This window comes from Leptosomus discolor, chromosome 13, assembly GCF_034619465.1.
Source record: "Leptosomus discolor isolate bLepDis1 chromosome 13, bLepDis1.hap2, whole genome shotgun sequence".
In the NCBI taxonomy this organism is placed as follows: Eukaryota; Metazoa; Chordata; class Aves; order Leptosomiformes; family Leptosomidae; genus Leptosomus; species Leptosomus discolor.
This window is the reverse complement of record NC_141403.1, coordinates 9967035-9983955: the sequence shown is the minus strand read 5'-3', so window position 1 is coordinate 9983955 and position 16921 is coordinate 9967035. Positions and strand designations below refer to the sequence as shown.

Sequence of the window (16921 nt, the reverse complement as noted above, 5' to 3'; positions counted from 1 at the left end):
GGATTGAAAATGTGTTACAAAAAACTCTTTGTTCAAGAGCACAAAGGAAAAATGAAAACTATTCACCCCAAATGAGGTTTAGTGAGCAAAGTAAGCGGCTGGGAAATGGAAGTTCCTTTTATCCAGGTCCATTGTTACACTGTGGATTTTTCATTTATATTGCTATAACACTAAAATGACATTATTATTGCTAGAATAAAAGTTTTCTAGTATAAAGGTTTGTAATCTCTCTGATTTTTGCAAATATAGTGTCCAAAGGCAGCAGAGAACAGAAATTTTAATTCTACTGTTTCGTGGTTTTGGTGTGTGTGAGGTACAAGACAGCTTACACGTTTTTAGTGGTTATGTCCATAAATAATCTCCTGGCGTTTCAAGTTGTATTTGATCTTTTTCAATGGCATCAGCATGTGCAAGTGAATCTCTGCAAACCTTTCTGAAGGTTTAAATCATAATGTTCAACTTAAGTGGCATGTTTACATTTGTCCTCTTTGAACCTAATGCTCTGCCAGCGCCTGGAGTTCCAGGTTATGTGAGTGGCTTTCTAGTGGCAGGAGCGCTTCCAGGTAACCTGTGCAGCGTTTAAGAAGATAAATACACTTCTTAGCTTGCAATACAAAATGAGCTGTTAAAGAGCCCTTAGACTGATCAAAAAGCAAGCCAAAGTGAGGCCTAGTCTGCAGAGAGGCTGGGGATTATTGGAATTTTTACAATCCCAACGTAATTGAGTCTGAGGAACACCGTGGAAGTTGTTTTTCCTGCCTTAACGTGTCAGAAGAGAATTGAATATAGAGAAACTTGATAATGATGATGAATGGTTTTTTAGTGCTTTTAAACTTAAAGAAAAAAAATGTGAATAATGGCAGGGGAAAAAAAAATGGTACTAAAGCCAAATGCAGTAAGTTCTTAGTGCAGTAACGTGGCTCTCATAACAGTCCTTAGAAAAAAACTGGAAGCTCATTCGGGATGAGGGACTTGCTGTGATGGACAAAAAGAGAAGCCTCTTCCTGCCTGAAGATGAGAATCTACGAGAAAAGGGAGACTGGAGCCAGTTTACCTTATGGCAACAAGGTAAAACAGTTGGTATTTCTTCTCTTTCCCTGATTTCACTTTCTCAGATTAATATAATATAATAAGGAGCAGCAACACAGGTTTTTACAGAATCATTTTTGTAATCACTGACTCTGCAGGAGGAGGGAACTAATAAAATGGTGTCTGGGATGCCTGTGACAGTGGCTTAAACCATGTTGTCCCCAAGCACTTTGAAGAATCCCTGGAGGGTCATACTGCTCTTATGGCAAGGCTGCCAACACTTTGCTTGGTAATGCCCAGTACAGAGCAGCCTGAGGGAAGACGGGAACATGGGAGAAGGGACATCCTCAATATCGTGCTGTCAGCTAGGTGAGATCTATCATTTGGAAATGGTCTGAGCAAAAGAATAGGACTTTAATAAGCCTGCTGCCCTATCCCTGAGCTGTGCAGTGGGAGGCCCAGCTATTGGAATGACCTTAAGTTCTTATAAGACTCTGCATATGAGAGAGTACTGTGAAATAAAATACTAAAAGCAATTTATATCAAAATATAATCTGGTGTTGAAATGGTATGATGTTGGTGTCGTTTTTCACCTTTTTTTTCTATGCAGCCTCATTAATGATTATACCTTTAGAATCATCTTTAACAAATGGTAGAAAGCCTGATCTTCACAAATAATTTAAAGGCAAAGATGTGCAGGCTGCTCTGATACTACAATGCGTTACACAGTTTCACAATCTGTAAAATGGGAATAATAATATTTCTCTGTCTTTCAGCTTTGTTGCCCTTCTGCAAAGCAGAAAACAAGGAAGTGTTGGTTCATTGCTCTTACCAGTGCTCTATCCATTATTTTCACTAGGAAGAAAAAACGAGAACGCTTGTAAAAGTGTTCCAAAAACGTGCGCTTTATTGGAAAGATTCCCGGAAGCTACTGGCTGCAGAAGAGGGCAGGTACTTGGCAAACTTCTTCGTTTTTGCAAATTCCTAACACAGGGAAGAGGTGATTTTGCAGAATGTATACAGAGGGATGCATGAGGTATGTTTAATGATGCCTCAATCCTACAATGAAGTTGACAGTAAAAATACACCCAGTTTTGGCCCTCAGCAAATACAAGGTGCAATATGTTAGCTGGAGCCTTTCTATGGAATCTTTAGTTGGAGCCATTTCACCTTGGGTTCACTGGGATCTTGTGGTAGGTGAGTCGTTATTTGCCGTGGGTCAACCACGTAGTAATTTACTAAACCTCAGCCCTAAGTGACCTGGTCTGACTCAGAGCTAACCCTGCTTTGAGCAGGAGGTTGGATTAGGTCTCTTCTAACCTAAATTTTCCTATACTTACTCTTGTCTGAACTGAACTTTGTGGGACGACTTCAGTGAGCTCACTGTGATGACCTCCCCCCATCTGCCCCAGCCCAGCTGCTTTAGCAGACAGAGAATCACCTCGTGGAAGCCAAGCAACAGTGCTGCTGCCATGCACTTGTTTCCTGAAGGTTAAGGAAGGAAATTTTACATCCATGAGCTGTGGCCTTGGGTGCTGGCAAAGTTTGTTTTGCGTGACTGGTCTACACTGACTATTCGGCTGCAAATTAACCTCATTAAATCATGCACTTACATGGTATGGATCAATAGATACGCAACTGGATGTGATTCTGTAGGACAGAATCTTTTTTTTTTTTATTAGGTTGTTATATCTGTAATGACTACATGAGAATAACCTTTGCATTGCAAAATTAAGGATGCGAAAGTTGGAAAACACAGTGCTGGCGTCATCCTAATTCAGAGCCTTGAGAGTAGCTTTTTCACCAGAGTCTGGCTTTTGATGTGCAGACGTGCCCTGGCTGGCTACTGTTGTGGAAATGGACAAGGCTATCGCTTCACTGGTCTGTTGTGAAAGCTGGTTGAGTGAATACAACTGGTGAGAGAGGTCATCACGCTCAGTGAGGCTAACAGCAAGAAAACTGCTTTCTGTGGCATCCGCAGCCAAAATGGATCTACCCCAGAGAGCAAGTTTTCTTTGAGAGCTCCTGTCTTGTTCATTTTTTGGCACCCCATGTGTTACGCCAGGACATGGTTTGTGGAAGCGTTGCCTATTCACAGCAATAAACTGTAGTCGTGTGTTTTGAACATATGAAATGTAAAATAATGTGAAAAATGATGCTCCAGAAGTCTTAAGTTTTACGTCCAGGATTAGGGGATGACTAGGGCAATTTTGGTTTTATGCTAGCCGTGCCTCAGATTCTTGCTGGTAAATTAAATTAAAAATATCACCTAATATCTATTCATTTACTGAAGCACTTGGAAGCAATGGGAACAAACATGATCAGGACATGATCAGGAATTCTGTGGTAGATAGACCCTTTGGATGCTTTGGGCACCTTGTGTATTGACAAAGGTAAAAAGAAATGTAAAATAATTCACAAACTGCTTAGTGCTGCTGAAAGACTGTGTAGAACAATAGCAAGTGATCATATTGTTAAAAATTATGTCGTTCTTCTCAAAAATAGCAGTAAACTGAAAGTAGCACAGGTAATTTTGATGCTGGGCATTTCTTAACTCTTTGGAGTTTTACTTTACAGACACAGTATAACTTGTCAGTAGTTCACGACTACGTAGTACTTGAGTACAGCACATACATGTCATTCACAGACATATCTAGACTGATCTGAGTGGTCAGATAAAACACGTGACAGTAATTGTTCTGCAGTGCTGGTGTATTAGCATTAAAAAGTTTGATTCTCTGGGATATTAGTAGCTGTCCTGTGTAGCCAGTTATTTGCATTGCATTCGGGTCTGGCAGGGCAATCAAGTTAATGCACCTCGGTGTAGCAGAGGTGGCGGGTCGGAGCGTCTGTGTTCACCACAGCCACTGGAGCTGATCACCTGCTGTCGTGAGAAACTGCTGGAACCTCAGATGGTGGGAACAGCTAAGGCGTTAGACACACGGTGTCTTCTGCTGATTTTGTAGCAGTTGGAGAGCAAGCAACACCTTAAACCCTAAGATTTATCGCAGTTACCCAATCCCTGCCAAACGTGCAGATTTCTCAGCTGAAAAGCCTCCTCTCACCACTCTCGCGCGTTGTTCACACTTCCTGTTCCTCGGGTTGTTGTAGAATGCCAGAAAGGCTCAGGTGAGAAGGGATGTCTGGAGGTGACCTAGTCCAACCCCTTGCTCAAAGCATGATGAACTAGAGCAGGTTGCTCAGGACTGTCCAGGCAGGTTTTGAGTGCCTCTATGGACAAAGGCTCTACAGCCTTTCTGGGCAGCCTTTTCCAGTGTACAGTAAAAAGTGTTTCCTTATGTTTAAATGGAGTTTCCTGTATTTCAATCTGTGTCCATTGCCTCTTTGCCTTTCACTGGATACCGTTGAGAAGAGTCTGCCTCCGTCCTCTTCACTCCTCCCATCAGGTATTTATATACATTGGTAAGATTCCCCCTTGAGCCTTCTGTTCTCCAGGCTGAGCAGTCCCAGCTCTCTCAACCTCCCCGTGTGTGTCAAACACTCCGATCCCTTAATCACCTTTGTAGCCCATCACTAGACTTGCTCCAGGATGTCCACGTCTCTCTTGTAGTAGTAGCAGAGAACTGGACCCAGAGCTTGAGACGTCTCACCAACTCTTGAGTAAAGAGGAAGGATAACCTCCCTCAACCTGCTGCCAAAGCTCTCCCTGGTGTGGCCCTGGAGGCTGTTGGTGATGTTTGCTGCGAGGGCACATTGCTGGCTCATGCTCACATTGCTGTCTATGAGGACCCCACGTTCTTTTTCTGGCAAGTCGCTTTCCAGATAGTTATCCGCCAGCTTGTATTGGTACATGGGGTTATTCCTCCCCAGTACGGAACTTTACACTTCTCTTTGTCAAACATCATAAGATTCTTATTTGCTCCTTTCTCCAGCCTGCCAAGGTCCCTATGAATGGCAGCAAAAAACCTGTAATATATCAGCCGTTCCTTTCCATCATCTGCAAACTTGCTCCCATCATCTGAGTCATTTGTGAAGTTGTTGAACAGTGTTGGACCCAGTATTGAGCCCTGGGGTACAACTCTGATGAGTGGCCTCCAGCTGGACTTTGTGCCTCTGATCACAACTCTCTGAGCCTGGCTGAGCTGCTGGTTTTCAATCCACCTCGCTGTCAACTTAGCTAGTTTCTATTTTATCAGTTTGTCAGTGAGGGTGTTTATGGCAGTGTTGAAAATCTTCCTAAAGTTGAGATAAACTATAACCACTAATCTCCCATCATCCACCAAGCTAGACATCTCACCATCAAAAGCTGGCAAAGTACAATTTCCCCTTCATAAATCCATAATAATTGCTCCCAGTCACCTTCTTTTCCTTCATTTATTTGGAAATGGTTTCCAGGATTGTTTGCTCCATCACTTTCTCAGGGATTGAGGTGTGGCTGATCAGCCTGTAGTTCCTCTGATCCTCCTTGCCCTTCTTGAAGATAAGAACAACATTTGCTTTCTACCAGTCCTCAGGGACTTCTGGTGGTTGCCATTACCTTTCATAGATTATTGACTGTGGATTCACAGCATCGTCCATCTCCCTTAGCACTCATGGGTGGATCCCATCAGGACCCACGGACAAGTTTCTTGAGTTTGTTTAAGTGCTCCCTAACCTGATCCTTCTCCACCAAAGATTAAGTTATCTTTGCTCCAGTCCTTCCCACTGGTCTTGTTTGCCTGGTGTTGCTGAAGGTCACTCATACCAGTAAAGACTGAGGCAAAGGTGGCATATAGTGCCGTAGCCTTTTCCATGTCCTTTGTCACTGGATCTGCCACATTTAGCAGCAGGCCCATGTTTTCCCTAGACTGCTGATTTATAGAAACCTTTCTTGTTGCCCTTCACTTCCATCTCCAGATTCAACACCAGGAGGGCTTTGACTTTCCTAACCTCATCCCTGCATGCTCAGAGAGTGTCTCTACAGTCTTCCTGGGTGACCTGACCCTGCTTCCACCTCTCATATGCTTCCTTTTTGTCTGAGTCGCCATGCTTCCTGCGCACGGGCATGAACCATTCCTGAGCTTGGACAAGGTGATACTTAAAAGTCAACCAGCTGTCCTAGACCCCACTTCTCTCCAGCAGAGTGTCTCGTGGGATTTTTCCCATCAGATCCCTGAATAAGCCCAACTCTGCCCTCCTGAAGCTGTGGGCAGTAATCCTGCTTTTTGCCTTTCTTCCTCGTCTCATGATCCTGAACTCCACCATCTCATGGTTGCTCCAGCCAAGGCTGACAGTGACCTTCACAGCCATGTTGTCATCTGAGAGGGACTGGTCAGTCTGGCTGGCACAGGCCTTGTGTCTCCTGTGGTCCATCCTTTTAAATAAGAGTGTCTGTAAGTCTTTCTGTAGGAAAGAAGGTATTTTTCTGATTGTAGATAGCAGATAATTATTTTCAGATTGAAATATGAATACTGGTTATTTTAAGCAAAATAAAAAATATGCACTTTTGCGCGCACACACACACACACCCCCCTGGATGCACACCCCTCCCTCACAAAACATATTTTTTGTAGTATCGAACACCTTTAGGATGTGAGAAAGAGCAATTGTTGCTGAGACTCTTTAACAAAAGGCAACATTGCACTTTTGGCCGGTTGTGAAGGATGAGATGTGATGAAGCCCTGAAATCCTGGCTGTGTAGTTGTGAAGGTGAATGTGTTGAAGTCCTGCCTTGCTCTTCTTGCAGATCAAATATTCCATCATGCACCCAGGGACTCATGTCTGGCCCCACACAGGGCCCACCAACTGTCGTCTAAGGATGCATTTGGGCTTGGTGATACCTAAGGAAGGCTGCAGAATTCGATGTGCCCAAGAGAACAGGTATGGTTGGGGTTTTGGGGGTTTGTTTTTTTTTCCACCTTACTCAAGGCTGAAAAGGCAGTGGGACTGCATGTAATTAAAAAAAAAATAACAGGGTGTTTCACTGATCAGGAGGCATAATATGTTTTGTTAAACAGGCAATTTGCACCCTAACTCTTGATACAAACACATAAATACCAGTTCTCAAAAAATACCAGAAGAATCTTTGGAGACAAATCTGCTCCTCTTCGCTATGGCGTGGAAATAACGGTGGATTTAGTCCACGGAGTCTCTGCGTTTACTTTTACAATGCCAGTCTAATATCGTTGCGAACAGAGCTGGCAATCCATTTGTTTTGATTTGGGGGACTTCAAATTCGTTGTTTATTCAACAAAGCCTGAGACTAAGCTGTACCTCTGTTTTCACCACCATGACGGCATACTCTTGTGTTTCTGGCAGAAGCCTCCTTCCTAACTGATATTATTTGTCATAATTCAGTTAAAAATATTCCAATTGTAGTTGACTTCAAGATGAAGATGTCTATGAAGGGTTTGGCCCAATGAGTTTCACAGGTAGCAAATTTCTTTGAAGTGCATTTTAGGGAAGAATTCTTACCCCTTAGGGAAAAATTATGCTGACTTGAAGACCAATTTTGTCTCTGTTTGCCTGGTGCAAAAACCAAAATAAAATGCAACAGCTTATTCATTTACAATCAGAGCATATACTCCCCTGGAAAATATGAGAAAATGTGATTAAGTTTTTGCGTGTTATTATTAAACACAGACAGAAAAATATAGTATTAACTACATTGCTTTTTGCTTACAGACTTAATTTTCTGAGACTTTTCTGAAATTCTAATGATGCTTAATATCTACATGTATGTTTTTGGAAGACTCTGTGTCATGTCTGCAGCATCGGAGTGCAACAAGCATTAATTTTGAATTCTTTTCATGGTAATAATGTACAGATATATTTGATACCGAGAAATGAAATGCTACTCCTGTCTGCATGACTGCAATATGTAGCAAAGATTTTTTTCATAACATTTGAAAACAACTACAAGAAATGTTTAGAATTTTTAAGGATAGAAGTATCCAACTGTTTATAACCAAAAATGTTGTCGCTGTAGACTCCTGCCAATGTAGAGCTTATTTAATGATTTGTCACAGTCAGCGTTACAATCTACACTACCCACATCTAGGTAGCGATGGACATGTATTTCCAACATTCCAATCCAATATCCAAAATGAGCTGGATGGAGGGAGAGGACTTAGAGGACTGATATAGAGAGGTGGAGTCTGTGAGTTCAGGTTGGTGGTGACTGAACGGCGTTACCATTAGGCGGCTGTTGGGTAGTGAATGAAGTGGTGGCTTTGATCTGCTGCCAAGAGCGCGGCTGTCCACAGCTCACCACCTGTTATTATGGCCAGACCCTTCTTTGCCTTAACCCAAACAGAAGGGCTAGTCCTGTGGAAAATGAACTTCACTACCTCCTCGCAGCAGCGCTCTCTCCAAGTCGAGAGTGGAGAAGGGGTGCGCTGCAGACAGGCACGTCCGTGTCCAGGCTCCCGAACCTGGCTCAGTCTTGTGCGTGGGACTTGCTCATTGGAAATGTGAAACGCTCAAGAGCTGACCGCAGCCTGTGCTGGAATGCTCTCACTTCAGTGGCTTTTGGCAAGAGCTACACATTCGGAATCAAAGACAGGGTTTTCCCTGAGTGCCTTGAAAGTGTGTCTGCTGCTGGCAGTGAAAGGGGGTTTTTACACTCCTTCCCTCCTGAAAGAGGAGGTGGGTGACCGGCTGTGGAAGGGAATGGTGCCAGGAGGAAACCCTGCCTTGGGCATTGTCCGTCCTCCTTCCCGGTGGTTCAGAGCAGGGGTAAACTAGTTTCAAATAAGAGAGCTGGCCCAAATATGAAGGTTAGCATAGGTCAGGCCTTTTCTGGCCTCCTGTCCCGCTGTTTGTGTATGAGAGAACAGAAACGGGGAAGATTTTGTGCTTGGTCTCCTCTGTGCCCCCCAGCGTGGGAGCTTAGAGGGGCAATGTTAGAGTGCAGCTCACCCTCTGATGGAAGGGCGGCTCAGCTCCATCTGGTACCATGTCTCACTCCTTCGCTTGCAGAAGAGTCTTTTGGCAGCTGCGAGGAGTGGGTACGCCTGCTGGGTGTTCTGTACAGCTTTGATCATTTTGGGTCGTTGGGCCATTTAGAAGTCTTAGCTCTGTAAAGTGTAGGGTACAATGCACAAAAATGATAGGTAGATAATATCTAGTTATCAAAATTGAACATCGCTGTCAGACAAGGTCATCATTGTTTGAGGGGAAGGGGCAGAATTACAGCCTTATGCAGAGTCCAGGCCGAGATCTCCCCTGGAACTGGGGACACTAGGGGTGTGCAGGCGATGAAGGAACTCCCTCAAAGTGGCTCAGCACCAGACCAGAATAATATCGTCCCTGTGGTCCCACTGTGAAGTGTTTCTCACACCGTGAAGGCTTCTAGAAAATATTTATTTGCATGCTAATGGTGGGGTTTGTAATCTATTCAAAAGGGGCTAATAGTTCTGTCAACTTTATGACTTTTTCTTTGTTGTGCAAAACAGCCCATCCCATTATGATGCAAATGACAGATCCTGGGGTTTCACCTCTGAAGCTACTTCATCTGGGTGCTTGGAGTTCTTATTGTCCTTAATTGAGCTGCACTTTCAGGCTATTTAGGGCAGGATTTTTCAAGTTTGGTTTAATTTAAAAAACCAAACCAAAACAAACAAAAAAAAACCCCAACAACAAATCCACAAGAAAAACGCCCTCAAAACAAAATACCCCCAAACAAAAGCAAATCCCCAAACTTCCCCAAAACAACAAAAAAACCCCATCCCTCAAAAAAACTCCTGCTTATTTTTTAACACATTGTAGTGTTGCAAGCGGTTAACTCCCACTGACTTGAGTAATACCCGATTAACTTCAGTGCAGTAGCAGAGACTCGGGGTCTATATGGCACAAACTGTTTTTGTTACCAGATAACTGAGGTGGTAGCAGAGAAAACACGTGCTCACAGCTGAAACCTGTACAAGGCTCATTATCTGAGCCTTCAAAGCTGCTGTCTGTGTGCAAGCCAGTGTGAAATTTTTACTATATGTTATGCTTTCTGGTTTATCTACCCTTGCTTAAAATATGTTTAGATGATCATTTTAGGTGAAATGATCCAATTTCCAATTTCCATTTCTCTTCAGAACGCTACAGCACAACCTCATAAATTTTGATGGTTAATTTTTGCTTTTGTTGAATTAAAAATTAAAATACCGGGATGACTTGGGAGTCTAAAACTCATTTTCACACTGTTTTTGAAAAAAAGAAAATTGTTTTCTCTGTGAGTGGACACAGTTGAATGACCTAAGCAATGCATTTCCATCTTTGATGGCAAGATCTTTGTTTCTTTACCACTGCTGCTGTTCACAGTTCCTAATTCCCTTTAAGGGCATCCATCCTCAGGGACTGCTTTAGCTCCTAAGGGATCCTGTTAAAAACTTGGTTGTGTGGTCATTATAGAGAGGCTTCTTTGACCAGTATTGCCTCGACTGACTGTTACTCATCGAGTCTTACCTGAAGGGATATAATCAAGTCCATGCTTTTTGTCCTGCTGCAATGCAAAATCAATTTGCTTTGCTCTTGCCACTGCCTGACTTTGCCATGGACAAACCACATAACACACAGTCAGCCGCTGTGCCTGTGCAGTAGGTGAGATCAAGATCTGAGGGGCAGTGACAAATGGCCGGCACAGTGACTTTTTGACGTGTGGTGGCATTAGCACTAGTGGTCACCAATCAGCTGCTGATTTTTTGCAGTATCAGGACTGCATTTAACTCTGCCAAATTATGAATCCGGCTCTTGGCAGGCTGGAGAAGCGAGCCCGCCGAGACCTCGTGAGGTTCAACAAAGGCGAGTGCAAAGCCCTGCAGCTGGTACCGACAGATCAGCATCTCGCAGCAGTACCGGCTGGGTGATGTCTGCACAGAAAGCAGCTTTGCAGAGAAGGACTTAAGGGTCCTGGGGGACAAGCTGAACCTGAGTCAGTGTGCTCTTGGCTTGATGAAGGCTAGCTGTGTACTGGGCTGTGTTAGTAAGTGTATAGGAAGCGGTTTGGGGGGAACAGGTTTTTTCCCTCTCTCCTGCCCTCAAGGTACTGCCTCTGGAGTCCTGCATCCAGTCCGGGGCTCTTCGGTACAAAAGCAGTCATTGAAAAACTAGAGGACTCCAATGGCGGATGAAGAAGATGGTGAGGAGACTGGAGCACATGGCACATGAGGAAAAACTGAGAAAGCTGGTTTGGAGTCTGAAAAAGAGAAGGCCAAAGGGAACCCTAGTTATTGTCTTCAGCGACTGATGGGTGACTGTGCAGAACACAGAGCCAGGCTCTTTTCGGAGGTGTGCAGTTATAGAATGAGAGGTAACAGACACAAGTGATGGTGAAGGAAATTCCGTCTAGATAGAATGAAATTTTCACAGTGAGGTAGGTGAAACACAGGAGGAGGTGGTGGAGCGCTCATGGTTGCAGAAGTCCACTAGCCAAGAACCTGAGCTGTCTCATTTAACCTCAAAGTTGGATCTAACTTTGCCGTGAGTCTTGGCCTGAGCACAGGCTTGGACCAGATGCCCTTCCAAAGTTTCTTCCAACCTAAGTTATTCTGTGATTCTGTACTTCGTAAAAATGGGCAGAAACACTGATTCTTCAATAATTAATATCTCCCTTCTACATTGCCTCTTGTGGCTTTTAAATCTGATGATTCTGTTAATTTTTCAAATGATGGAGGTGCTTAAAACCAAACCACTCTGAATAAATGGTGTGTATCCCTTCTTGTGCCTAACACAGGTACAGATCCTGGAAAAGTGCCACTGTTGAAACTTGTCTTTTCCACGTGGTAATGAACACTCACGCAGGGTGTTTACATCTGCTCAGTGATCGGCTCTGCCTGAGCAGTGCTGGGCAAGCAGGGGGCTTTGAGTTACGTGGTCTCATCCTTCCAGCTCAGCTCTAACATTGTAGTTACCCCAGTGTGCACGGTGGCATTGCAACCTGCCTCTGAAGAAAAATCTTCAGACTTTGTGCTTTGAATGGATTTACAGGACAAGACTGTTAATATCCCTGAAATTTTAAGCATGATCAGGGCCTAATTCTGTTGTTCTAATTTTTAGAAAAGGCAGATTGATGTAATGTAATTTGTTTTCAAACCATATGACCGCATTACTGGTCTTTCCCTTGGTTTGCATCACTCACTGTGTATGTGTCTGATTAGAAAAGGAGAAAAGTTGATTACCACACCAGTATTATGCCTGCTCCCAGCTTATTGCACTCAACTCATTAAGAGTATATAAATAACAGATATTATACATGTCTGAATGTGTGTGTGGGCATAACTACGCAGAGTGAGGGGAACCGTTCCCTTGCTAATACGAAGGCCCGTTAGGCTGATCTCTCTGTAGTTTATTTCAGTTAAAACTCTGGTACTCCAATGTCTTTATATTAGGAAGTGAAATCCTAACCGTGCAATATGTACTGTTTAAGAGTACAAAGAGTGTATGTCAAAGAGCATCTTCACAGCTGATACATAGCTTGGCTGCTCCACAGCACTTCAAATACTACACTGAAGCATCTTCTTTTTTTGTGTTGCAGAACCTGGGAAGAAGGGAAAGTCCTTATTTTTGATGACTCTTTTGAACATGAAGTGTGGCAGGATGCTGAAAATTATCGCCTGATATTCATTGTGGATGTGTGGCACCCTGAGTTAACGGCACAACAGAGACGCACCCTTCCTGCTATCTAAGGGGTTCCTTCCGATGTGCGGAGCAGAGGAGCTTTAACCCCTTTGGAATGTGGCAAATAGGATTAATATATCCAGCATACAAAGAATGCAAGTATTGTAAGGGTTAGAAGAGATACGGACAACATTCTGCGATCACAGAGGACTTGGTTTAAAAAAATGAAAAAGAAGAAGAAAAAAAAAAAAGCCATGTTTTGTTCTGTACTGATACGGCACTGATACGTATTGTTTTTCCAGCTGCAAGTCTGAAAATACAAATCGTGTTAGCCAAAGAGCGATCGGTCTGGATTTTCAAGCTGAGGAATGTGCAGATGTTTTTGCCATGCCCGTGTTGTGCGTTCAAAGGCAGTCAGTCAGTCACCTGCCCGACCATGTTTAGGCACAAGATTTGCAATTCTCCGTCGGAAATATTCCCCAGGCTTTTATCTGGGAAGCAACTTGTAAGGTATTTGCAAACATATGCACAAGACCAACTTTGAAAATCAGTATGCAATTGTAACGGTAGCTGCTTTAGACGTAGAATGTGTCCCTGTGTTATCAACTGTAGATAATGTGAATGGGTTATGTGTGGTTTGTATTTTTTTTCTACCTGAGTAACTGTATTTTTCTAGCCTAATTAGGAACAAATCTCCTTTAATCAACCACTATTTTTAAAAAAACTATATATATAGGTGCATCTCTAGCTATCAGCAGAAGAAAAACACTATATATGACTGACTGCATTCTTGCCAAGTGTGGCCTTCTCTTGCCTTCCAGGAAATGCAAACAGAAACTTGCATAATCCGCTGCTTAGTGAAGCTTTGTTCTTCTGAAGCGAAGTAGTTCCCGTAGTTAGCAGGCATCCTTCAGTTTAATAATGTGATTTTGGAAGATGTTGAGCAAATGTGACATCTGTAGGCACAGATCTTAGAGTGCTTGATGGTTCTTAGTGGTGAACTGCTGTTTCTCCTGTTGTTACAAAACCGTGATAGCTGTTTTCTACCCAGCAAGGGTCTGGGGCTCCTCCTTCCAGAGGCTCCTCCTTCCAGGAGCTCCTTCTAGGCTGCCCTCGGGTGCTGATTCAGCAGAAAAAAAATACATGAAGAATTCCTTGTGCTTTGGGCAGAAGGACAAGGTCTAGTTTTGTTTCCTGCCAGAATGCAGAGCGGGCAAAGAGCTTCAGGTTATTAACTTGCCTTAACTTCTGCTGCCAGCGTCCTGCAGAGTGCTTGAATGCTCCTTTGATTGACCGAACGGTGTTTTCCTTGCCTCGAAATGTGTGACGCAATGCTGAAGTAGTCTTATCCCGGTAGGGCCTGCGTATGCTCTGTGTTTGCTGTTCAGAACATACGATGTGGCAAAAGGCCGGTTTTCGGGAAGGGGAGCTGGGTGGGTGTTGAAGGCTTTGGCTGGTCTTTCAGCCCTGCGCTGCTGAGTGGGAGGTGGGGGGTGCCGGACCCTCCGCAGTTGACCTGTAGGGAGGCTGACAGGAGAGAGACCCGAGGCTGCGTGGCTGATGGTCACGGCTGGCTGTTCCCTGCTCGCTCACAGACCAGCTGGGTGTGGATGGGCGTGCGGGGGTGCTCGGGGCTCCTCAAGGCAGGGCCGTCGTTACCGAGGGCTGTGAGAGACAAGCACTGAGCGCGGAGATGTTGGGGTCACTTAGTCCCCACAGCTTTGGCTTCATTGTCCAAAAGACCCTGAACAGTCATCTTATTTGTTTAATGCTCAGTGGTTTTGTGCTGCAGGGACGACACCGTGGTACCTGGGTGTCGTGACCAGAATGCCACGTTTGCCGAAGCAGAATATAGAGAAGAGCTTTGCCTTCCCATAAACTGAATGGTTTTTCGGATTTGGTGTTTTACCAGGTAATTAAATCTTGTAATGCCATGTAGCACATGGTGATTGCACCACGAGTTAGTGTAACCCGTTTCTGGAGGTGTGCACTTTAATTTCCTTTTTGACTATTAAACTGATAAACCCTCTCTGATCAGGAGTCAGCTTTAGACAGCTGTGATAATTAGGCTTTAATGTGTGGTCTGCATGAAAAATAGCACCGAGACGATACATAGTATTCAAGAAAGTAACAGTTGTCGGTTAATCGTCATGAAAACTGAAAAGATTTCTAGGTTTCACACTTAAGAAAATATAAAAATACTTTTGTAGAGCTATAGGAGAATCATGTGCAAAACTGGAAATGAGGTACTCATTATTGTGGGGGGTAAAAACATTTTTAAAACATTTTAAATCTCCTGGTAGTTGCTTAGTCAGAGGCTGTATTTTGTATCTTTGTAAAGTGATCAAGCAGCACAAATTATAAACTATTTTGTAATTCTCTAAAATAAAGACATGGTTTGTAAAGAAGGAGTCAAGGTCTGCTTAAACCAAGATTTGTGGTTTAAGAATATTGTTATTAATGTTGCATTTTAGTTTCTATAGCTCAGAGTAAATACTAAAGGAGTGGTAAAAGCTTTGGAGCTTTATTTATGAAAATCCATGCCGTCCTTCAGATTATTTCGTGGCTCCCTTGGAGGCCTAAACTGTATCTTTGCCAGTTGCGACTGGCCAATAGCTAAAAGCAGTCTGACCGAGATGTGCGTGTGCTGGAGTAGCAGTGTTCAGTAAACTGTGTAGTGGTATGTTGGCCATTTAAAATCTGAAGTGCCTTGAACATGGGAAGGTGGGTTATGGGTAGCGTCTGCAGCACTGGAGGGAGTCTGCTCTGTGCCTGCCTGTCCAGGAGCTGGGAGCACGTCCTTTTGTCGGGGGCAGTTACTGCATCAGCTCTGTACATGGGAGGAGATATAGGTGTGTGTATATATATGTGTGTATATATATATATATATGTATGTAGCCAACTGCAGAAATTATGCCATGAATAAGTGGTATATTATTTTAGTATTCCTGTTTGCCAACCGGTGTTTCATCTTGAAAAAGCTTTTCAACATTGGGAATGCCAATGGAAGAAGTGAATGGAAATGGTTTTTAAATGGAGAACCGTTCCAACTTTAATAATTTTTTTTTCTTTAGATTTATTGATGGAGGGAAATGACAGAAAAGGGCCATAGAGTCTCCTGCTTGTAAGGCACCACATACTCATCACGATGCAGGAGGTGGATTCCTTCCTGCCTGTGGTTACCTTGCTTGCAAGCACAGCCTCTGTGTAAGATCCTGCAGTTCAATAAAGGCTTTGTATGTGTTTATTCATGTCACAGCTAAAAAAAATTAAATAATTCTAATCCTCTGCAAGGTTTAATCCTCAAGGACCAGATTTCAGTGATATTTGCACTTCTTGGGCAGAACAAGTCCTACTTGACTGAACGGTGATGGTAATGGGTCATCACAAAGACTCAGTGGCACAGAAGGTAAGTGTATTAACAGAGAAAAACCATAAACCAAAGTGTTCCTTCATTAACACTGCAGTACGATGGCCGACATCTGCCTTTTTTTGTCTGTTGGGTTTTTTACTTTCTGCTTTAAGCAAGTTCTCTGTGACAAATGCAAACGCCTGTGAGTCTTTGTGAGCCCGGGGAGGGGATGGGAGCTGTGTCTGTCCCCAGGAGCTGACCTCCTGATTTCCTGCATTAGGTTGTGCTGCCAGGGGAGGGGAGGGGGAGAAGTCCTGGAGATAAGTGGGCTCAGCTGTCTTATTTCATGTTCCTGAAAGCTTCTGCTGCTTTTTCTGACTCCTGTGTTGCCTTGCTGGGACCATCCGCTGGCTGGAAGACCCACTGTCTCACGTTCAATGTATGGTGATTGAAGCAGAGACCAAATGTGTCTACAGCGGTTGTAACCATTTTAGGAAATAAAGTCACTGCACGTGCAATTTGATAACAATTTTTCTTTTATTTCTTTAATCCTGTTTCCATTTCAATGAAGGGATGGGACTCTCTTTGCAGCTAGAGCAAATAGAGAAATAACAAACTGATCTTTGGCATTTCAGTTCTATTCTTCCATGTTTCCTTCTGGCAGAAGCTTGTACTGAATAATTAATTCTGAGCTTTCCTTTTTCATTTTAACCTTGGCCCGCATCTGCAATCAGCATACCCTTCTGGCTACGCCTTTCGCTGACTGCAGGAGGGAAGGGGGTAAATGGCTCTGCAGAGCTTTCATTTGCTGTTGTGACCTAAATAAAACAATCTGGATTGAACCATTAATCACTGGTGAATGTGTCCAAAGGGTCTCCCTAGCACCCCCCCCTTCACACGCGCACACGCATGCACACACACGGATCTAATAGGCTCCCGAGTTGCCTGTGGAAAAAAAAAAACATCGTTAAAATTAAATAGTTGCCTTTCAAA

At 43.5% G+C, this 16921-nt stretch overlaps 1 protein-coding gene across 1 annotated transcript in view; it reads left to right on the top strand.

Annotated features, from left to right (window-relative positions):
* The window catches only part of ASPH (aspartate beta-hydroxylase), a 98963-nt gene extending 86319 nt beyond the window's left edge, over positions 1–12644 (top strand). Inside the window, exons 24-27 of the mRNA XM_086472621.1 lie at positions 933–1068; positions 1889–1980; positions 6716–6849; positions 12494–12644. Of these exons, the coding sequence (XP_086328747.1) occupies positions 933–1068; positions 1889–1980; positions 6716–6849; positions 12494–12644 (513 nt within the window). The remainder of the gene's footprint in view (positions 1–932; positions 1069–1888; positions 1981–6715; positions 6850–12493) is intronic.
* The last annotated feature ends 4277 nt before the right edge of the window (positions 12645–16921 follow it).